The sequence below is a fragment of the Esox lucius genome, chromosome 10, assembly GCF_011004845.1.
Source record: "Esox lucius isolate fEsoLuc1 chromosome 10, fEsoLuc1.pri, whole genome shotgun sequence".
NCBI lineage: Eukaryota > Metazoa > Chordata > Actinopteri > Esociformes > Esocidae > Esox > Esox lucius.
The window spans coordinates 24,431,423-24,455,012 of NC_047578.1; the positions used below are offsets into that span (position 1 = coordinate 24,431,423).

Genomic DNA, 23,590 nt, shown 5'->3' on the forward strand with positions numbered 1-23,590 from the left:
TAGCAAGGTGTAACTTAACGGGGAGGGGGGGGAATTGTACAACATTTGTACCAGTAGCCTACGTGATTATTTTGCCGTGATTAGTTATCTGCGCATGTCTGGTGTAGGGAATGGTGTCATGTGGGCTTATTGTTTACATGTTCGCTCGCTGAGGGTGAAATAGTTGTATGTGCCCCAGAACCATAACATAATAGGGTACTTATTATGAAATAGATGTTAAACCCCAACAGTATTTGTTGACTGGAATAAATTCGGCTATTGAAAGTCGCCTTTCGTCAGTCTGCTACGGCTTCTATATTTTCTGCTTCAGCACCGTGGTCAGCTCTCGCAGCGAGAACAAAAGACAGATTTGCATCCCTTGATGTCAGGCACTCGCATCAAATGCATAGCTAAAATGCAGGACGAAAATATGTCAAAACCAAACGTGCTTCTTATTCCGTTAAAATCAATAATGTAGGCTATGTACAATTAATATGACAAAGTGGGCCTATATAAATCACCCAGTTATCTGATGTTGTATTATACTGAACAATATAGAGAATAAAGGAAGTGCTCTTATGACCATGTTAGTCGTGGTAGAATTCTTAGACGCTCCCTACCGGCAGACATCACGGCGTGTTACAACCCAAGGGAGGGATGGAGCATAGAGATCGACTGGGAGGGAGACACCGGCTTGCGACGTCAAAAGCAACGGATTAAATAGACCCATAGCCAACCAACGTTTGAGCGAGCGGCAGCTATAGCCTACCATTCCCTGTGTTGGATAATAGGGAGTCTATCATTATAAGAACACATCACTTGAATAGTCCCCCACAGCTTGTCCTTTTGAGATATATATATATTTTTTGTTTAAGACAGAGACACCGATTTTTTTATTGAACAAAGAACGCCAGAATAACGAGATAAACAATCTCATGCTTATGTCGGATAAAGGACCATCGCTCGGATTTTCTACGTGCGCTCTTTCGGGGTAACTTAACAGGGAACAGATTGAGAGAGTGTCCTACATTTCATACAAATTAATTAAACTGGAGAAGAGACAAAAACCAAGAAAAGACCCCTTTTGACAGGGACTGGGGAGAAAGAGGGATTCAGCTCTCAACGAACCGTGACGAAGGAGAGAGAAAATCATAAAGGAATAGTAGGTGACGATTTTGTTGTCCTCTTGAGGTGTGTGTAATTACAAATATAGGTTATGTTCAAGTCCTTGTTATTGTCACTCCATCTTGACAAAGGAACAGGCTATACGACAATACACCGTGATTGTAGGTGTTTAAACAGCAGTTTACCCCCATAGTGTTGAACAAAGGAGTACTTCGACGTCTGTTTATTTACATCAGTATACATTTTGAACCAAATTTTGAATACATTTTGAATTTCATAACAGGTTCTTATTGGCGTATACAATTTATGATAGTTTTTTGTTCAGATGTAATTCGCAGTTATAATGTCAAGATTTCACACTGATTGCATTCTATACCAACTGATGGGCTAAGCATGTTGTCCACACACAAAAGATAGATTCTGCTATTTGAAAACGTAATTATAATCAAAGTTATTGTAGGTAACCTACATTGGAGAATTAATAAATAATTCAGTCTACATAGATTTCTCCCTCACTTGTTTCTACCGTCGTGTTCTCAACACACTCCCTCTCTCGCCTCGTCTCCTGGACAGAGTTAAAACCTTTGCCCTTCATCTTCATCTCGTCTGAAGATCTATAGGTCGTCCCTGCTCCCTTTGAAAACATTTCCAGTGACAATCCTCCGGGCTCAGTCGTTTCAATGAAGGAGGCCGACGCAATCAAGCTCTTTATCGGGCAGATACCGAGGAATCTGGAGGAGAAGGATTTGAAACCGATCTTCGAACAATTCGGGAAAATCTACGAGTTGACGGTGATAAAGGACAAATATACTGGAATGCACAAAGGTAAGGGGACAATTTCGGTATATTCTGTACAGCGCACAGAAAGGCTACGTTGAACACAATGCACAGTTCTGTAGTTCGGTAGAAACCTGTTGTCTCATACACTGCTTTGAACCCCTATTTACACTAATGCTTAGTGTCGAAAATTAAACATTGTTAAGCAATTGGCCATGACTGACCACCATAGACTTAGACCGTGCTATGTAACAGGTGCATGTACAAACTACAAAATCAATTCATCACTAATAGAATATTTTTAAACATTTCAAATTATATACTTTCTTTAAATGTATCCCCTTAACAAAATTACAGTTCTGTATGCGATCATGCATTTCATCAAGGTAAAAAAACAACAACTTGGGGCATTCTTTGTGTGTGTTTTCATTGTTGTCCACTAAACAGTGCAAATTGCTGGTGGTCTAATGTGTTCTAAGTTTAGACCTATTCTTATTTATTGTTACTGGTACCCTATGACCTTTGTTGAACGGTGTAATGAACCTTCTGACCTCCTCCCCAGGCTGTGCCTTCCTGACATACTGTGCACGAGAGTCTGCCCTCAAGGCCCAAAATGCATTGCATGAACAGAAGACGCTACCAGGGGTGAGTGCTCTCTTTCCGAGTCACTCATGACATTCAAACCGCACATGCTGGCTTAGTGCCAAATGACCCCATCATTTCCCATGCTGACCTATGCCCAAAAACCTTGTAGGCTCCAGTTAAAAGTAGTACATTACATAGGAAATCAGGGGGCTTTTTAGGACTTGGCCACATCCATGAGCTTAGAGCAAGTGGCATTCTACGTCACTACACGCACACGCACACACGCACACACACACACACACACGCACACGCACAACAGGGTGCTACAGAACAACTAACACACTCTGACATGAATTCCACTTCACTTTGACTTGATGTGCCCAAGAGGAAGGTCAAAGGTGGCTTTCCTCTCTTCCCCAGTGTGTGACGCATCCAGGCAGCGCCTTTCATTATCCCGCCACAGTGCCTTGGTTCGGGGAGTCATAGCCAAGGGGCGTGCTGTAGCAGCTTTGGACTCTGTCGTACACATCCAAATCAAAATTTGGAGCAGCTTGATTAGCCTAACCAGGCAGCAGGTGTGCCGCCAAGTGACATTTACGGAGCGGAATCTGACATGACAGGCATTCTCTCTCAGCAGGCGCTATAGAAACTAGCGTTCCAAATGCCACTCCCTATATAGTCCACTATTTTTGGTCAGGGCCCATAGTGTTTGGGTCAAAAGTATTCCAGGAGTTTAGGGAATAGGGCGCAATTGAAGTTTCTGGGACACTGCTAAGAAGGATTTTAGGACAAGCCTGGTTGGCTTCAGTTTGTGTTGACTTCCTCTCAGTATTTTTCTCTCATCTCCCTCTTTAGTAAGGTTTATGCTTTTGACTCTGTCATGTTTTATTACTCTCATACCCCTTTTTGTATTTGAATATTTCTGAATAATTTTTAAAATATATTTATATTTTGTAGAAAATATTTATGCTTTATTTTAAGGATGGAGGACGGAGTTTTTTGCTGAAAGAGCAGTGGGTTAAATTGAAAACCCATGCTGCTGCAATACATGTGCATCTGAAGCAACGGCTTAGACAACTGGACCACCCTAGGCCGCTCAGCATTCCTCTTTTCAGGATGTCTGTAGATCAAAACAATGCTTATTCATCATACGCATAGGACACGGCGTATTGTGCTCGGTACAATAAAACTGCCGAACTGAGGCAGTGAGGGACTAGGGGTTTTGTGACTCAGAGAGGTAGGACTGGTGGCTCGCACCAGGAGCAATATAAATCCTATTATTAGCATGACAGTAGTCTGACCTTCTTGACCTCTCAAGGGGAGGAGGATCAGCAGGCAGGGTGCCCGTCACTAAACCCTCTCTCCCCCATCCACCTCCCTAGCGAATCACTGCTCCCAGGCCTCCTCGTCTCTACCTTGTACAGCCCATTCAAGAGCAACCCCCCCATTCCAACCCCCGGAATGATGGAAACCACCTTATTGGGCACTCACTGACTGCCACCCCCTAGACAAATAGTGACCCCCCCCCTTCACCCTGCTACCAGCTGTGGTGTAATTGTCATCTAATAGCACCTGCACTGCCAGATAATAATTAACTCTGCCGTCCCCAGTTGGGGACACTACAAAGAAGAAAAAAAAACGGGAAAGTAATTGTAAGTCACGAACACACCAGTTAGCTTCTGAATACAGGACCCTAGAGGATGTCGTTCTCCATCTCTTGCTCGCTCTGCGTTCACGTGCACATCTGACGTCCCTCCGTCTTCATTGAGCGATGCTTGCCGTGGAGGTGCACGTGACTGCTTTTAATTGTTCACACTGCACAGGAGCGTGGGGGGGGGGGTTCAGATCTAGAAAGAGAAATGAGAGGAAAAGGAAAAGCGAAGGGAGGAAGCGATGAGCAGATGGTCTGATCTGAGTGGCACCTGGTCCTGTGTTTAATTTCAGGTGAGAGACAGTCCGTCTCCAAGCTCGTCGACATGGAGGCAGAGGAAGAGTGACAAAAGCCATTCTCACACGGGGAGAGGGATTATAGACAGGGAGGGGTAAAGAAACAGAAAAGCGAGTTTGCTGTTGTACCCATTGTCTTTTCCCCCTCTCTCTTTCTCTCTGTCTCTTTCGTACTCTCTCCCTTCCTTGCTCTCTTTTTTTTTTCTCACCTTCTCTCCTCCTTTTTTTGTTAGCTTCCCTCTCTTCCTTTTGTTCTTTGAGTCTACCTTTCTTTCCTTTTTTTCGCTTTACTCCCATCCTTTCACACGTGGACACAGCAGTTGAAGACTGTGAAAGTGAGGTCAGGTAAACACACCGCCACAAAATGGACCCACACGGCTCCCCCCAATAAAACGTACCCCTCCATATTCCCTCTCCGTTGCGCTGTCACAGTCCTCCACGCTGAGACTGGCCGAGTGCACATTTCACATGTCATGTCGACGTATCATATCGTCGCTTCCCTGGACTCCCACGCAGATATTGTCCCTGACAATGATTTTAGTGAAGCCGGCGTATAATTAGAATTTACCAATTTTGAGGATGGAAATGTACGTACCTTTTTCATTTTCTGTCTACACAACGCTGAGATATGTCTCCTGAGTTGGAATAAATGGATATGTTTGCTTGTTGTCTTTGAGACACATTCAGATTGTGTGTGAATGTTAGTATGCATGTTTATGTATATATATGTATGTGTATGTATGATTATGTATTTAAATGTAGGTTTGTATGTATGTATGTGTGTGTGTAGTGGGGGAGGGGCAGGAGCAGGTGCTTACACTGACATGATTTGCTCAAGGGGGGGATGGAGTGTGAATGCCAGGGCAGAAAACGTCCAGAGATCTGAATGAGTGTCTCGTCTTCATTTCTATTATAATTTTCTAAGATTTTCATAAAGAAAAAGTAAATCTTGTCTTTTGCTAGTATGTCTGACTATGCGTGACATTTGTAAGCTTAAATGAATAATTTTTTCGTGTAGACTGAGAAAGGAATTCAGTGTTGACTAAGAATAGAGAGTACACAGGGTACGCCTGTGGGGATGGCGCGGGCTGTGTGTCCATGTGTGTAAGCATGGAAAGCACATTTGGTAGTCTGATCGGGGATGATTAAAATAATGAGTGCATATCCAAGCAAACACATGTCTGGTTGATTTATTCAAGTTAAGTGTGTGTGTGTGCGCCCTCGCAGGCATATGCATTTGCATATGTATTCATATCCTTATAGGCTTGTCCATGTGTGCCAGCCAACGGATGTTACATGTTTAGCCCAAACTCACCTTGCTGTAGAATGGCTCGTCATATGTCTGGGGGGCGGATGGCCTCAAGTGATGAATGTGGAATAGATTCAATTTACAAATAAGCTTGATGGGTGTGATTTAGAGAGAAATTGGACTGGTGAATTGGGGGGGGGGGGGGGTAAGAAAATGAATGAAAGTTCGACTTAATGAGCAGCGGGTGGTTGTGGCAGGGGGGCGGGGCAGTGGGGAGGGGTTGTATGGGACGAAGGGGCGGTGAGGCAGTACGTTTATCAGCTTAAATACAGACATCTGTTACAGGGGAAGATCGTGTATGTTTTCGGGGGTGGGGGTATGTGTGAGTGAGTGTGGAGAGGGGCTCTTATGATAAAACTCATCAGTTCCTGTGAACTCGTCGGCGCTGGGCAGGTCTACGGTTTAATCTGATGGACATGCATCTATCTATATATATATATATATATATATATATTGCACTTTGGTGGAATTAAATGGACTATACCTTCAAAAACTAGGCCGCAGCCTTATCAAAAGTAACATTCCTCTACCACAAATCGGTTCTCACCCATATGCAACATGAACTATGTATCAACATAACATGTGATTGACATTTGTTAACAGTTCACACGGATTGTTAATTCTGCCTGTACCATTCTGTACGTACCTCCAGTATAATTAATTTTTGAGATAATCTGTGTATCTTTGACAAAGAAAAACAGCCACAACAATTATTTAGGGTACTTCTTTCTTACCGTCTCTTCTGGCCCTAAAGAAATTGCGTCGTCATTCTACGATACTTATTCTACATGTGACCCCATCCTAGGAATTGGGCCTGCAGGAGTAGAAGTGTCATACAGAAGTCAAGACAGCCAGGTTAATTGATTACACGTTAGTGACATGCTTTAAAGTTGCGTGACAGACTGTTTCTTTAAGTTGGATTGATTTACAGACCGTCATAATGTGGGAGAAAACCTGGCTCGTTGAGGAGAATATTCATAGGTGTGTGTGTGTAGGATATGTCCTGTCTCTGAATGTTTGCGAATGTACCACTGTTTCTGCGTCAGCCTGCAATGCTTTTGTTTATCTTTTTGTCTTCCTGAGTATTTTTTTTCTTTATTATTATTATTTTTTTCTTTGTTTGTATTTGTGAGTAGAGATATAGCCCCTATTTCCACTACTGTGTTTCTTGTGCTCTAAGTGTGTGTGTGTGTGTGTGTGATGTGGAGGGAGAGATGAGGGAGCGTAGAGGGGGATGGGGGATGATTACGGTGGCAGGTCTCGTTGCCAGGAGACGGTGGGGACGAGGGATGCTAGGTTGCTAGGTAACCGGCACGATGCAATGACCAGGGCTGTGTGGTAGAGCGGAGGGAGGTGAAAGGGAAATTGTCTTTGTGTCGTTCCCCCCCCCCCTCTACTCCCTACCTCCTGTAAACGCTCTGGAAACAGACAGAGATGCTCTTCTGATGACACATTCTACTGTGGAGAGTCACAAAGGATTCAAATGGGAAAGAAAATAGGGGGAAAGAAATGTGTCACTCTCTTTTCTGCAGCCTGTTTGGGGCGTAATGATACAGGAAGTGAGTGAATTGGACACAGATTATGGCTGTGCTCTGATTTGGGCTAAAGGAGAGAAGAATTGTGATATGTGCCATTAACAGGGCTCAACACCACCTTTCTCCGCTCACCCTGTCTGCTCAATAAATGTGTGTGTGTGCATGCACCATCCTCCTTTATGTCTGTGTGCGCACAAGCATATGTAGATGTGTGCATGTGCATTGAGGGCATGGGGTCAGATGTGGGGGAGGGGACTCAAGGGGTCTTTCTGTGATTTGATTGGATAATCTATGGATTTAATATCTCATAATCCTAGTGAAATCCCCTTTGGCATCACAGAGGGAAAGATTAACCATGTGTGTATGTGTGTTCATGTCAGTGTGAGCAAGAGTGTGTGTATGTATGAGCCTGCCAGAAACAGAAAGCATCTGTGTATACAGGCACATTGCCTATGTGGCATTCATGTTTGTGCCGCTGTATTCATTCAGTTATAATCATAATTTCTCTGTAGATTTGTCGTTTTGCGAGGACAAATTGAAAATGTGAAGCTAAAATGGGTCACAGATAGGTCCTGCTTTGGACTTTGGCTGTGCTGTGTTTTTAGAAAAAGTGCCTGTTGCTTTGCAGGGGAAATTTAGAAGTGAGGAAAACATTGAAGTGGCTGCTTGTGCGACGGCAGAGGAGCCATTTTATTGGTCCCTGCAGTATGTGCCCTTGAGGCAGCAGTAAAATGCAACAGGCACCTTTTCTCGTCCTTTTGTTACCACAATTCCACGTTCTCCCCCAAGTGTCCTCTCTCCCTCATGACATCAAATAATCCCTCCGTCTTTCGTCATCCAGCCACCCTGTATCCCTCCCCGTTTGTTTTTCCTCTCCTTCATCCCTTTTTTCCAGTTTCTCCTACGCACGTTGTTCAGGGCAACCTTGTTTACCTGCTGTGGTCTAATCGCAAGGTTGTCATGGTGACCGCTTCGCGAGGTGGAGACTTCGTAAGAGGAGCAGGGTGGGTTGCCGTGCCAATCTCAAGTACTATTGCCTTGATGGCCTCGAGTTCTCTGGGCCCTGCTCGTGGATATTTTAATTCCAGTCCCTTGTGCCATCTGCTCTGCTTCTCCTTATCAACACCACGGTAACCGTGGCAGCGCTCAAGTCATAGTAGATGGCCTAACCCAGTGCCATGCATCTATAAAAGAATATATTGCACATTTATATGAAACGTTCTTTGAGGTTTTATTCTGGTAATGTGATATCCTTTTACAGAAAAATCGATCAAACAAGTGTTGGGTCAAGGTGATTGCCGTTTAGTTCTGTTGTCTTTCATCCTGATGCAAATTAAGACTGCAATTATTCCACAATTCATTTAGTGGTTTGACTTTACCCAAGGTGACTTTGCTGAGTATTTGAGGCGTGTAGAAAAAGCCCCTCTCCCTCAGCACAAAATGCGTCTCACATTTACGAGATCCCAGGAAAATTGTAAATGTTGCCTACACATAATTTGAAAACCCCACTTTCAATCTGTCCCGTTAAACATGTGCTTTTGAATCCACACACGTTCATTTAATTAATTGTCCTAATCAATGGAACACTCTCCATTAGAAAACTTAAGGCCTGCTGGTGACGGTGTTTGTGCATGCGGGGGTGCTGCCTGGAGATGGCCCTGATCAATTCTGTCTCTCGGTGACCGATCACAGCCGATCAATCAGCGTCAGGGGGATCAGTGACTTGCTCAAATGTCACAGCTCCATAATTAAGACCTTCATTAAGCCTGCATTAACACACTGTTGCTCTAGCTCAACCAAGCCAGGATTCTACGCACCCTCCACCCGCGCCTTTATCACCTGACTTCCGCAGATTCGAAATAGACCCTTGAAGTTGTGACAGGCCTACATCGTTGTGTCAACAGTCCACGCTAGCTGTAAAGCGAAGAGTCAAGTAAATTGGGTTTTGAGGTGGCAAAGGTCACCTGTGTCACTCTTTGTTGTGTTTGCCCTCTCCTTACTCTGATCTCTGTTTCTATCTCGTCTCGTGTTTTTTTTAAACTCCCCCCAACTCCCATTTCTCTCCAGCCTTATCCCCCCACCCCCGTTCAGAAACTCTTGCCATTGTAATCCTGCGTGCTTCAGTAATCCAGATTAGCCGGCGAGGGTTCTTAATCTTATCACTTGCCCAATCCTGCGTGGGTGTGTGCTTTTCCTGGTTTTTGCCTGATAGGGGGAGAAGGGCTGATGGAGGGCAGGATTAGATTAGGCCGTTTCTGAGAGAGAAAAGATTGGCAAGAAAAGAGAATGAAGTATCTTAAACAGTATCCACTGATGGATTCCCAGAGAGAATCGAATAAATAGGCAATAATCATAGAGAGGACGAAGAACACAATACTGGGGAAGGCGATGGGTTGAAGCTGGGCATCAGAAGCCAAGTTGGAACTGAGTGCCAACTCACATTCTAGCACTGACCTGTGTTCTACATTGACATATGCATGTTTGTAAAGTGCGTATTAAAAAAAAAAACAAGCATTTATTTAGCATAATTATACATGTGCCCTAGGATAAGAGCAACCTACTTACTGACCATGTAATCGGGGCTTTCTGTTTCAGATGAACCGGCCCATTCAAGTGAAGCCGGCCGACAGCGAGGGAAGAGGGGGTAAGAGACGTCAGCCCGTAGCCACACCTGTTCAAACACCACCTGAGGAGTATTGCAACTGTTCAAACACCACCTACCCAAAATACCACCTATAGTTCTGTCTAATGTATATTAGGGTTTCATATTTACACTTAGTTTGTTTCAAGATTAACACTGAAACGACTTCAGCCTGTCTAAAACATCCCTCATTCACTGCTTTTAAGCAACAACTGCTTCTACAGATCCTGTAGAAATAGAAGTATCTCTGTTATCCTTCCTCTGAAGCCAACTTGAATATTCAAGTAGCAGCATTTTTGTATTCCTAACTATAGAAAGAAAAACGTAATGCTTTCTCCTGCTGTTTTTGTGACGTCTGTGAGATTAAGATAATTAGCTGACAGTACGAGGGGCAGTCACGGCCACATCAGAGTTTTTATGGTTTCCTTGACACTGCTCTCTTGTGGGCTTATTGAGGTACAGCAGGAATACAGCAAGATATACACAGACATGAGTTATACACCGTCAAACAAAAACATCTAACCATTTAGCTTATCCACCAACGCAAACCAGCCTCAGCAATTTACACCTTCTACAATTTGTTGTCCAACCTAGAATTTCAATTTTAGGAGTTTGCCTAGAAAAATGAATTCTGGCGTAAATAGGTCCCATATTTGTCCTTGTGCACCTACATTCTGGGTGTGCCTACATTTTTCACGCACACAAATGCACTATGTTAAAAAAAAAAAAAACGGACAAATTGGGATAAAAAATTCATAATAATTCCTGAGCATTTTCACGTGTTGTGTGATAATAATGTTTACTTTTTACTCTCTGTTTCATCATTTATTTTTTCAACTATGAAATCATTCCATTTCAACCCATACCCTTGAAACCCTCAACCAACCGATCTCTCCTCTTACCCCGTTATCCTGCATCAATTCTTCTCTGTCACTTTCCATATGCTTTTTCTATGTTCCTGTTTTGGCCCCTCGCCTCACCTTCCCCTTAGAAGACAGGAAGCTGTTTGTGGGCATGTTGGGGAAGCAGCAGTCGGATGCTGATGTGAGGAAGATGTTTGAGGCGTTCGGGAGCATTGAAGAGTGCACTGTGCTCCGCGGGCCTGATGGCACTAGCAAAGGTAGCCAACATGCCTACTGAAAGCTATGAAGTCCAGCCGTATATCAGCACCAAGGCACTAATGTTACCATTAAGGGCAATCGCCACATGATCTAAGCTCTTGACACTACAAATGCTTGATTTTCTGTGTTTGTTGCGCGAAGCATGACTAATGACGCAATATGTTTTATAGGTCATAGTTAATGATGCGCAGCGCCGTTTATGGGTTATGATTGATGAAGCAATGAATGCTTTGTGGACCACGGTTAATGGAGCGACCATAACTGATGAAGCGTTGAATGAGAGATGCATTTTGTAGGCCATAGCCTGTGATATGTGATGTCATGTGCCAGGGATTTGACAATTTCTCATGTTCTGTAGGTTGTGCCTTTGTGAAGTACCAGAACAACGCAGAAGCTCAGGCAGCCATCAGCACTCTGCATGGGAGCCGCACTCTACCGGTCAGTATTTTAATCATACACTCCAATGTGCGTGTGTGCATTTACTCACGCACACACCCACACACATACAGACCCCTGACCGATTCTCTAACTGAACTGAATTACAAATGGATCACTGACATTTCATTCTGTTTGACATTTTATTTTAAAACATTGACAGTCCCAAAACATTTGTTATGGTGACATTGGTATTGTGTTGGGAAATATTTGTGTTGAAATATGAAAATAATATATATATAAAAATAAACCGGCTGGATTGGAATCCTGAATGCTGATTTGTTTGACTGCCGTGGTATATCAGGCTGTACACCACAGGTATAACAAAACAATATATTCTTTTCTGATCGAATTGCATTGCAACCAGTTGAGAATAACAATAAGGCATCTAAGGGGTTTGTAGTATGATACCCGTATACCATGTTTAAGTGCTGTGTCCAGGCACTTCGCGCTGCAGCTAAGAAGAGCTCTCAGTGGTATATTGGCCGTATACCACAAACCCCAGAGTTGTCTGTATGCTTAAGTATATACATACATACACAGAAATTTGAATATTCTCTCTCCAAAGCATTTGAGACATCACAGTGGCTCATGGCTAAACGTCACTACTGTAAGACCTCCCACGAATGCTCCACATTCTACTGCAGTTAACAGCTGATGAGAAACCCCTTGGTGGAATGCCCTGCTCAGTTCCTTTGTGACAGTTATACACTACGTAATTTGGTACGGTTCCATGTTAATTCATGGTGGTGTAGCTGTAATATCCATGTCTACCTACAGGGGGCCTCCTCCAGCCTGGTGGTGAAGTTCGCAGACTCAGAGAAGGAGCGAGGGATAAGACGCATGCAGCAGGTGGCATCCCAGCTGGGGGTCATCAGTCCCATGACCTTACACCTTGGGGCTTACAATGCCTACACACAGGCTGTGAGTACTATTGAATCCCCTAAACAGGCATTAGGACGAGATAGTTGGTCTTGAATTGCTCAATGCCAAACTGTCACCAACTCCTTATAATGTGCACCACTTTTGACCAGAACTCCTGCAGTGGACAAAACTCAGTAGCTACTTTAAAATAACTGTAAAATCTAACTTCAATTTAGACAGCATTTCATGATGGCCCATGATATACTCTGATCAAAGTGGCTTGTTCTTGTGTCAGGAAACTATAATAATCACATAATATATTATTTAGGAATAAAGTCAGATATGGGATGCATCCTGGTACTGAATGAGACCTAATGGACTCTGTCTCTCTTTCTCTTTCCAAGCTGGTGCAGCAGCAGGCTCTGGTGGCCCAGTCAGCATACCTGTCTCCTGTATCCACCATCACCATGCAACAGTTGGCTGCCCTCAATCCCAGCAGCCTAATCGCCACACCCATCGCATCCCTCACTCCCTCCTCAGGTACTGAGGAGGCTCCACCCCTCACCACTTCATCCCTCCTGGAGGGGATTCTTTTCTCTGCTTGTCTGACACCGTTCCATTACTATTTGCCTCATATATTTATTTAGTTTTTAGTATTTAAGTCTTTGCCCCATTGTTTAGTTTTGTCATTGCCTCAGAAATATTTTCTTCTTCATTATTTGAATAGATAATTTACGCCTTTTATTCCATGTAATTGTGTTTATTTAATCATGCCTGTTCCCTGTGTGATCCTCCTGTTCAGGTACCAGCACGCCACCCACCATGGCAGCAACACCAGTCCCTGCTCTGCCTCCACCCCTCAGCTACCCTCAAGTGCCAGCTCCGCCCAACGGACAATCAGCATCTGAAACCCTGTACACAAATGGAGTTCATTCGTACCAAGGTAGCTCACTCAGTCTATTTGAAGCAACTTCAGAGAGTCCGTATTAGAAATATAAGCAGTATTTAAAGGCATTTCTTACGCAGAATAAACAAATTAACAGTGAATAGGATTTAATGAATAAGAATGTTTCTGCTGTTGTTCTCCAGATAGAGTGTGTAGCATTTGATAAAACATGATGTTAGTTTTTTTCTAATTGATTCACTTTTTCAGGCTCAGAGTCCAGTTTTGGATCCTCTACAGCAAGCGTACGCAGGGATGCAACACTACACAGGTGGGACAGTAAGTGGAGTCCGTTTGAATCCTTAAAATTTCCTGGAGGGAATTTTAGGTTTGAAAATGCCTTCTCAACAGTCCTTAATGTTTACCTATGCAAACACACCCACAGCAACCTACCCTGCTGCTTATGGGATGGTAGGACAGCCATTCCACACAACATACAATGGTTGCACAGCAACATCAGCAGCCTCAGCAACTTCAGCAACGATGAAGGTGATTTTTACCTCCTCCTTTAAAATCACAAACGTTTCCCCTCAATTACAAACTCATCCTGATCATTTCTGTCATCAGAAATTACCCTCAGGAAGGATTTATGGTCTAACGTTCAAACTGCATTTTCTATCTACTTTCTTTCTCTCCATTCCCAGGGCCTGAGGGGTGTAATATATTTATCTATCACATGCCTCAGGAGTTCCACCGACTCGGAGATGCTGCAAATGTTTATTCCCTTCGGCAACGTCATCTCTGCGAAGGTCTTGTTGATCGTGCCACCAATCATGAGCAAGTGTTTCGGTGAGTGACTGTGTTCATTTTTTATATGACCCGAATGGCAACTTCCATAGTGCACTTCTTTTTACCATGGCCCATGCAATGCTGAGGATTACTCACCCGGATTTTGCTGTTTTTCCTGCCCTCACCGGATTGTCCATAATTGTTAATGTCTGTTGCTTCAGGTTTCGTGAGTTTGACAACCCCTCCAGTGCTCAGACTGCCATTCAGGGCCATGAATGTTTCCAGATTGGCATGAAGAGACTCAAGGTGGCAACTGAAGCGGCCTAAGGATGCCAACGGCCCTACTCGTTGAGGTAAGAGGTGTGGGTCAGGGAGGGGGAGGGGGTGACTTGGAGGGTCAGGGGGATTGACAGGCATTGGAAACTGTGAAAGGTAGGTTATTAAAGGAGATTCATGTTTTGATTTTGGAAAGCGCAGTCTTAAAACTATAAACTTTTCAACTGGGAAACCAGTAAACCATATCCACATGAGTGAAGTGACAGTCTTCTAAACAAGTAATTGTTTAAAACGTTGAAAACAGGGACTAGATACTTGGTTTGTTGAGATTCGGCCATACCATTGCTGTGAAAAATAGTTTAAAACATGTTATTTAATCAAGTAGATTTTAAATAGTCCAGCCAAATGTGTTTATAACAAGTGTTCTGTGATTGGGTTGAAGACCAGAACTATAATACATCATTAATTTATTTTTTACTTTTTATTTATTGTTTTTGTGCTGTGTCATGTCATTTTCCTGAAAAAAACATCATACCACACTCAAGACTGTCCTGTCCATACATATATCGTGGAGACTACGTCGCTATGGCTATGGTTGCCTAGCAACCGCTAAAACCCCCTTCCTCTCACAGCGTTGTAAGTTAATTGGCCTGTGTTGGTTGCTGTGGCGATATTGCCTGTGATGGTTGCCATTAGCAATTTTATTTTTGGCCGTTGCCTTTATTCACCATGCTCAACTGCATGGCGAGTTGCTGTGGCGACCATGAATTGTGTTTGGTGCGTTGTGAGTTTCCTCTTATTTTGTCCTGTTTTTATCCTTGCAAACACTGATCAATAACTGTCACTGTACTTCAGATTTTGTAAGCAATTGATTATCATGACATGCTATTATATTTTTATAATATAAGTATTGAATTGCCCAGAGCAATAAACATTAACCGTAAATCAAACAAATGGATCGAAATATTTCCTTCGGTGGATTTTATTTTTTTGATTAGTTTCCTTTTTGTTGTTTGTCATGATTATCATTCTTACATATCCCCCATGTTTAGTTGGTTGATGTTTTAGTTTCGGTGAGTGCGGGGTTTTTGTGCGGTTGTAATTGAATCCAAGTGAATTTGTGCCTGAATTGTTTTTTGTATGATTGATTGTGAATACAAGTATGTGTAGCCTTACCAGCAAGGTTAGTGATGTAATAATGCTGTGTGTGTGTGTGTGTGTGTGTGTGTGTGTGTGTGTGCGTGCCGGGTTTGCGTTGTGTGGATCTATATAAGTACCTGTGTGTATTAATATATAAAGTGATGTGTGGTGTGGTTTTGTCTGTGTATACCAAGTGCGACACTATAACCTTTCATGTGAGGTTTTGGGTAAACTGTTGTTTATCATGTGGACACGTCACACGTGCTGCTGACTAAGGAACAGCATTCCTCTGTAGGAATTCTGGGTTACTAAGAATGGCCAATAATGATCATTTAAAAAAAAAAAAAAAAGCTTTAGCCTATGGTCTCATGTTCAAACTTTGAAAATGGTCCTCTTTTACCTCTTTAAAATTATTTAAGGTATTTTGAATCTCTTTTGACTCATTTGTTTGGTCAATGAGTTGTAACATTAGACCAGAGTTTTAAGAAGAGATACAAAACATTACTGCCCAGAATTCCTATTGTGCATGTTTGGAATTTATTTGCCTGCCAAAATAATATAAAAAAAGATTTAAGAAATGCACATAAATTGCAGCAGTATGGTTGTCAGTGTATGAGTTGCATGGACACTAGGCGTGCTTGTTATAGTAAAAATTGAGGACATCCATGTGATATCTGTGTAACCAACGTGTTTGCAGATCTATCTCTCCCAGTTGCAAGTGTCAACATATTCAGTATACATCTATATGGTCATCTGAACCCTGTTAATATTTGTGTTCTTTGTATTCATAATCTTCTTTTCTTTCTCTTTCTCTCTCTTTTCTTTTCTTTCTCATCCTCTCTTGCTTCCTTTCTATCTCTTCTAGGGAAGATATAAGAGTTCTATCAAGAAACTACGTGAAATGTTCCAGCCTTTTGGTTGTTTCGACAACCGTATAGCACAGGAGCAACAACACTTAGCGAAAAATACGACAAAAAAAATATAAGTATCTGCTGAAAGTCTGCAAACAAGAAAACAACACAAATACAGAGATGTGGGGTGGTTTCAGAGTACACATACCAATCCACAGCTGGATTCAGTCACATTATGTACATACACTGTCAGCTACAAGGTCTACATTTAAAAAAGCATATCACTTATTCTACTGAACAGGGTTTCACTGTATAGTGTGGTTTGTCGTCCATAAAGTAATGTATGGGGAGGGAGAAGTCAGATGGTAACCTATTGGGGGGAAAAATACTATTCTGTATGATTACTATTGGTCAAATTGTTACGTAGATTTTGTTCATTATTTAAAAGATGAGGAGTAATTAAACAGGAAGAAAAATCAATTATTCTCACTGTACATATTTTTGTTTTAAATGGAGTCAAATAATAAGAATATGTGTTAGTTATTACAACAACTGCTATTGGTATTGGTATAGGGGTGGGTGGGAGGGTTGGGAATTGGGTGGAAATTTTGTATCTTAATTTTTTACTTTTAATTTATTTGTTAATCAATTGAAGAAAGGGAGATATGGCAATTTTTTATTTTACAAAATAGATTATTCTAGTCTACCAGACTACGGATACATTTATTGTAGAATTTTGAATTACATAAATGTAATTATCAAAAATAATTATAATTGTTTCTTTATTTATTCTCTACTGTTACTGTTTTAAAACATGTCTTTAAGAAAAAATAAAGTAACATTTTCAAAATGATGTGTGTGTGCATATACCTTGGTGTACAAAAAACAATATTTAATCGTTTTCAAATATTACCCAAAATAATCCTTTAACAAATTAGCTTTTTTTATTTTTATTTTCACATTTTCATGATCTACATTTTCAGTCCAGACATTTTCTATGGCAAAATTACAACTTTGAGATTTTTAATATAATAAACATAAACTGAACTTTGTGTGTGTCAATTGATCATTTTTGATGTTATGCATTTCATTTGGGTGTTACAATAAGACCTTTCTATTACAAAATACTGTAACAGGGTAGAACACAGGGAAAGGACATATCTGTCATATATGCTTGACATATAAGTGTTTAGGGCCCTGGAGGTGTTTTATTAATATAAAGATTTGAGGAGTGGGGGGGGGTTAGAACCAAACAAACCACTCTCCCAGGGAGGCTGCTTCATCTTCGGGGCAGCTTCCCGGTGGCTCGTAGGGGAGGAATGCGTGCAAGTGGAAGTAAATAGATAGTTTGGGGCAGCAGGTTAACCAAGTGGTTTATGTATTCTGATCATAATTACCTAGTATAATAACAGTAAAAAAAATAAGTATCTCAATAAGGATTGAAATAATGTAAGAGAAACCATTATGTAAAACCTTGCTGTAAAAAACTTTCTAAAAACATTACTGTTCCAGGCTGTAAAACACACAAAAAACTCCAAACACTTACATTTGGTCTATATTTCTTCCTTAAAATCCTCAACATAACTTACACTTGGGGACAGCTGTGAGCCATTTCTAAAAGCCATGAAATATATATTAAGACGCCTTCTTTGAGTCTTGGAATATTTTTGATGGAATTGTGGGAGTTTGCTGCTCTCTACAGGACTTAGCAAGTAGTAAAGCACCATCGTTCTAAGAGAACTCTGAAGTATGGAGAAATGTTTTGGATGCCCATTAATGTTGTGGAGCCAGAATTGGCTATTTTACAAAAATGCATGTGAACAAAAAAATTAAAGAGAACATTTACAACCATGTGACAAACTACACCCCCTGAAAAGTTGTATTTTTTTACACAGTTGAACATATGGATATGTAATCTTCACTAAATTAATCAAACACTATTGACATTAAAGGAAATGTAATTTAACAAATTACAATAATTTTTGTGACAACTTTTTGCCCACTCTTCTTTACAATACTGCTTCATCTGTGTCATGCTTTCTTGCATGTAAGGCCCGCTCAAAGTCTCAAACTATGAAGTTCTTCTGTTCAAAGACAGTGTTTGGTTTTTGCCAAGCATGCTGCCTAGCATTGCAACCAAACAATGTCACCTTTGATTTGACACTGTTGCTGTAGTTTTTGTCTTTACCCAGGTTGTGTCTGGCAAATGTCTATCATGTCTTGATAGTTGTTTTTTAGAACAGAGGTGTCTTCCTATCCGATCTCCCATGTAGGCCACATGGGAGTCTCTTTCTGAAAGTTGAATCTGTCAGTATATCACTTTGATACTGATTGAGGAAAGAGAGGTTTGTAGATCATTTGATATTATCCTGTGGTTCTTAGAGACTTCTATGAGCATCTTTCAGTTAGGTCTAAGCCATCATTTGGTGGGAAGGCCTGTCCTATGTATATAGATCCGGCAGACAGTGGAATGCCCAACTTCAAATTGCTTGGAAATGGCTTTGTAAGCCTTACTAGACACGTGGGCATGAGCTTTTGAACTTGTCATGATGTGTTACCACACACTCATATGGTTCGGACCAAACCAAGCCAAGATTCAAATCTTAATGGATGCCTTGACCATCCCAAGTAACATTGGTCATTTGCTAAGGTTTTGGTGCACCCAATTCTTATTTGAGACATTTTATGTAATCGTAAAGGTGGGGTGTACAAACTTTTTCTACATGAGGAAATTGTATTTCTGTTTATTTTAATTACATATATTGTTTAAAAGTTTAATTATTTTTGTGTCTTCATCACTTAGATTACCTTTATCAATGAATGTGGTTGGAAGTTGTGTCCACATATGTAAAATGAAAGAACTTTCCAGGGCTGTACTTTTTTTACATGACTGTGAACTTGATCTCCTACACTGTGGTCTTTAAAAACCTACCCGGTAAATTTAAAGGAGTTATTTCAATTGAGTGACAATTCTTTGGATCCAAAAAGCAAAAAACATTATTAAACACTCTTTCCATTTCCCCTAAAAAAATGACTTCTGCTTGAGGTGGACTGCAGGTAGGTTGTGCAATGAGAAATGGGTGAACTAAACAGAAAGGTCAGAGTTGTTTATTTTTTGCAATTGACTTCCTTGGCAAAGTAAACATGGTTAACAGAATTCCACCCAGAAGTTAAACATGAATGAATAACTTTTGTGGGAGAATTTGAATGCTGGGTGACCAAAATGACATGCTGATTAATCTGCAAAGGGTACATTTTATTGAAATCCGTAGGCAACTACTTTGTTCCCATTTGCCTATAGCCTATAGCATAACTATTGAGCAGCTCCAGCAGGTCCAGTCAAAGCTTTTGCCTTTCACTTATTTCAATGTCAATCCACTTGTGGGTGTGGACAAAAACTTATATTTTCATTTTAATCTCAGCAAAGCACTGGTTCTATTCCAACTGTTTAGCAAACTCTTGTTTATATTTGTTCGATGGCAGGAAAATTACTACACACACCAGTGATGAGTTTCCCATCACCAGTAATGCATAGCAAAAGATGAAACCCATACCTATTGTGAAATATGGTGGGGGATCTTTGATATTATGTGACAATTTTGCTTACACTGGTCCAGGTGCTCTTAAGGGCAATAGTTAGATTAATTTCTTACCAGGATGTTTTGCTACACTGAACAAAAAATGTAAATGCAACAACTTAACAGATTTCACTGAGTTGCTCTTCAATTGAAATTAATTAATTTGACTATAACCTATAGATTTCATACGACTGGGAATAGAGGTGTGCGCTGAACAATTTTACGAGATCTTTTATTTCAGAAAATAAAACATGGGACATATTGTGTTTATATTTGTTGATTGTAAAAACATGCTTATCCCAGTAATAACATACGCATGTGTGTCCCCAACGTACGCGTTCATAAACGTACGCATGATTTGGGACACAACGTAATGGTTAAATGGAAATAAGTCAAAGCAACTTAATTTCTAAAACTAGTGATTACTAAAAGCAGTTCCATATCTTCCAAAATATATATATTTTTAAATATTTCTGCCAAAATGGAGGCGTGATAGCTTCAACACAACGCTTCCTACTAATATTTTATAACGCCTCTTTTTAAATGTTTGTTTATGAAATAACTAGGTGTATTTCATAAAATCATGGCGTATTTCATAATATCATTACCTATTTCATAATTTCATGGCATATTTCATCATTTAATTACATAGTTCAACATTTAATGGCGTACTTAATGGAGAATTTCATAATTGAATGGCATATGTCATCATTTACGTACATAGTTCAACATTTAATGCCATACTTAATCGTGTACTTCATGGTCACGATAAACAAAACTAAACTTCTAAAACAGTAAAACAAATTACATTCAGACAGAACTTAAAGATGAAAAGCAAACTATATAGAAAACTAATGAACTCAACTCACTGCCATAAACAAACAAGAAGCCAGGCAAGCCTTTGTTCAACCAGCCTGCAATAAAAGGGGATAATCATTGTTGCCCTTCTCTGGATATGAGCACAGGTCGCCCACATAAGAGGCAGAGTCTTTAACCACTACACAATGTGTTTTGTATAGCATTTGAACATTAGATTTTGTCACACATAAACATTGCGCCCAGTTTGAATAAGTCGCTAGACACCATTAGGTTAGTTGGTACATACATATGTTCAGTGCCTTGCGAAAGTATTCGGCCCCCGTCTCTCAACTATGAGAGACGGAATCTAAAACAAGAATCCAGAAAATCACATTGTATGATTTCTAAAGAATTAATTAGCATTTTATTGCATGACATAAGTATTTGATCACCTACCAACCAGTAAGAATTCCGGCTCCCACAGACCTGTTAGTTTTTCTTTAAGAAGCCCTCCTGTTCTCCATTCATTACCTGTATTAACTGCACCTGTTTGAACTCGTTACCTGTATAAAAGAAACCTGTCCACATACTCAATCTAACAGACTCCAACCTTTCCACAATGGCCAAGACCAGAGAGCTGTGTAAGGACATCAGGGATATAATTGTAGACCTGCACAAAGCTGGGATGGGCTACAGGACAATAGGCAAGCAGCTTGGTGAGAAGGCAACAACTATTGGCGCAATAATTAGAAAATGGAAGAAGTTCAAGATGATGGTCAATCTCCCTCTGTCTGGGGCTCCATGCAAGATCTCACCTCGTGAGGCATCAATGATCATGAGGAAGGTGAGAGATCAGCCCAGAACTACACGGCAGGACCTGGTCAATGACCTGAAGAGAGCTGGGACCACAGTCTCAAAGAAAATGAGAAGCATAAGAAGCATCTCAAGGTCTTGGAGTGGCCTAGCCAGTCTCCAGACCTGAACCCAATAGAAAATCTTTGGAGGGAGCTGAAAGTTTGTTTTGCCCAGCGACAGCCCCGAAACCTGAAGAATCTGGAGAAGGTCTGTATGGAGGAGTGGGCCAAAATCCCTGCTGCAGTGTGCGCAAACCTGGTCAAGAACTACAGGAAATGTATGATCTCTGTAATTGCAAACAAAGGTTTCTGTACCAAATATTAAGTTCTGCTTTTCTGATGTATCAAATACTTATGTCATGCAATAAAATGCTAAAATAAAAATCATACAATGTGATTTTTCTGGATTATTGTTTTAGATTCCGTCACTCACAGTTGAAGTGTGCCTATGATAACATTTACAGACTTCTACATGCTTTGTAAGTGGGAAAACCTGCAGAATCGGCAGTGTATAAAATACTTGTTCTCCCCACTCTAGGTTGATAGGTAGGTAAGGGACATTCGCTCTTCTTGGCCAGCTCTGTTTACGTGGTCCAGCAAAAAGGTATTAAGTGCATAACATGGTGCTGACATACAGTACAAGACTCAAATACGACTTTGGAAGGTCGATCTAGCCATACATACCTACACGTAACCTAAGATCACAATATGAAGACCTAATTGTACCTAGAATTTCTAAACAAAAAGATCTTTCTCTCATAGAGCTCCACTACTGTGGAATGATCTGCCAATTAAGGTTAGAAATGCAGAATCAGTGCAAACTTGTGTCTACTAAAGACTCATCTCTTCAGCATGGTCTATGATTAAGTGTAGTCTGGGCCAGGGGTGTGTAGTTTAATGGTAAGGCTTGATATTGTCCACAGTGTCACTGAACCCCCTGTCTCAGCCCCAAGGATTTACGCTGCTATATTATTGTGCCGAAGGAGTAGGGTCAGTTCTCCTTCTCCATTGTAAATCTAAGGAATTCAAATGATACCTGACAATTCCAGCTGCCACTCTGCTGAAGTAGTGGTAACCACCTGTCTTTCGCTCCTGCTTGCATTGCTGAAACAAGCATGATACGCGTTCTGTTTAGATAGCTTACAACCCTGCAAAATTGAACCAAAGCATGTGCTATAAATACATCTGCCCTCTAAGTGTTCATTTCTTAACCATATTCCAGCTGCCTTAATGTCAGCCCAAAAAGCATAAATCATCATTTTTGGGGGAATTGGGTCAAAAGACCCAGGCCATTGGCAGAGACAACCTGTATTTTTGTTTGTTTCAGCATTTTAGTAGTTGCTATTTCTCTGCACAGCTGCTAATGCTGCAAAATCCTGTTCAAATGCCAACAAACAAGCAACTGTTGGTGAAGCTAGTGTTGCTGGATTAGATTATCAGCGGCTTAAGACCACCCACTTGCATGAATTGACATATCCCCTATGATCATGAAATATGTGATGAAATTAAGAAATAGGTAATGATATTATGAAATATCCCATGAAATTATGAAAGAGATCATATTATGAACAAGGCCATATTAATCTTTCTTGTGATGAAAAAAAAAAAACATTGGGAAATACAATGTATTATTATGAAATACCATACCAATATTTTAAACTGGGGCATTATAAAAAATATGTAATAGTAGCGTCACTTAAAATAATATCATTTTGACTCCTTTGGTCCTCCATATGTGCAACACAGGCTATTATAATAGAACTACCTCATCATAAACAGCCCAAGAGCACAATAAGGTCTTGCGCTCGTGGCAGGGAAGCTCTGCCCAGGGAAGCCCTGCCCATATCGAACACACCCCACCCCACCCTCCCGTTCCTCTGCTGCCCATGGCAAGGAAGCTCGGCCCAGGGATACTCCATCAATATGAAACATGCTCCCTCTCTTCCAATTCGTTCCTCACGCAGCCTCAGCATGTATCATTCTTTTGGACTACTTCCTTGTTCAATGGGTCGCAGTAACAGCCAAAATGACAGAGTCAAATAATTTTGTTCATTTACATGTACAATTTACATTGCCAGCTTAGATTATCAACAGCACATAATG

At 41.0% G+C, this 23,590-nt stretch overlaps 1 protein-coding gene across 3 annotated transcripts; it reads left to right on the forward strand.

The window, feature by feature from the left end:
* The first annotated feature begins 180 nt into the window (after positions 1-180).
* Positions 181-16,391, forward strand: celf3a (cugbp, Elav-like family member 3a). 3 transcript variants are annotated; one of them, XM_034294696.1, is made up of 13 exons: positions 181-1,141; positions 1,678-1,929; positions 2,444-2,526; positions 9,853-9,901; positions 10,890-11,018; positions 11,378-11,457; positions 12,235-12,378; positions 12,723-12,858; positions 13,121-13,261; positions 13,473-13,532; positions 13,647-13,750; positions 13,906-14,902; positions 16,272-16,391. In XM_034294696.1, the coding sequence occupies exons 2-12, from the start codon at positions 1,785-1,787 to the stop codon at positions 14,056-14,058; spliced, it is 1,224 nt and encodes a 407-aa protein (XP_034150587.1). In that variant the 5' UTR covers positions 181-1,141; positions 1,678-1,784; the 3' UTR covers positions 14,059-14,902; positions 16,272-16,391. The 3 variants fall into 3 exon arrangements, with proteins under 3 accessions (XP_034150587.1, XP_034150588.1, XP_034150586.1); XM_034294697.1 differs by having other exon boundaries at positions 1,717-1,929; positions 10,893-11,018; XM_034294695.1 differs by having other exon boundaries at positions 182-1,141; positions 1,717-1,929.
* Positions 16,392-23,590: the final 7,199 nt, after the last annotated feature.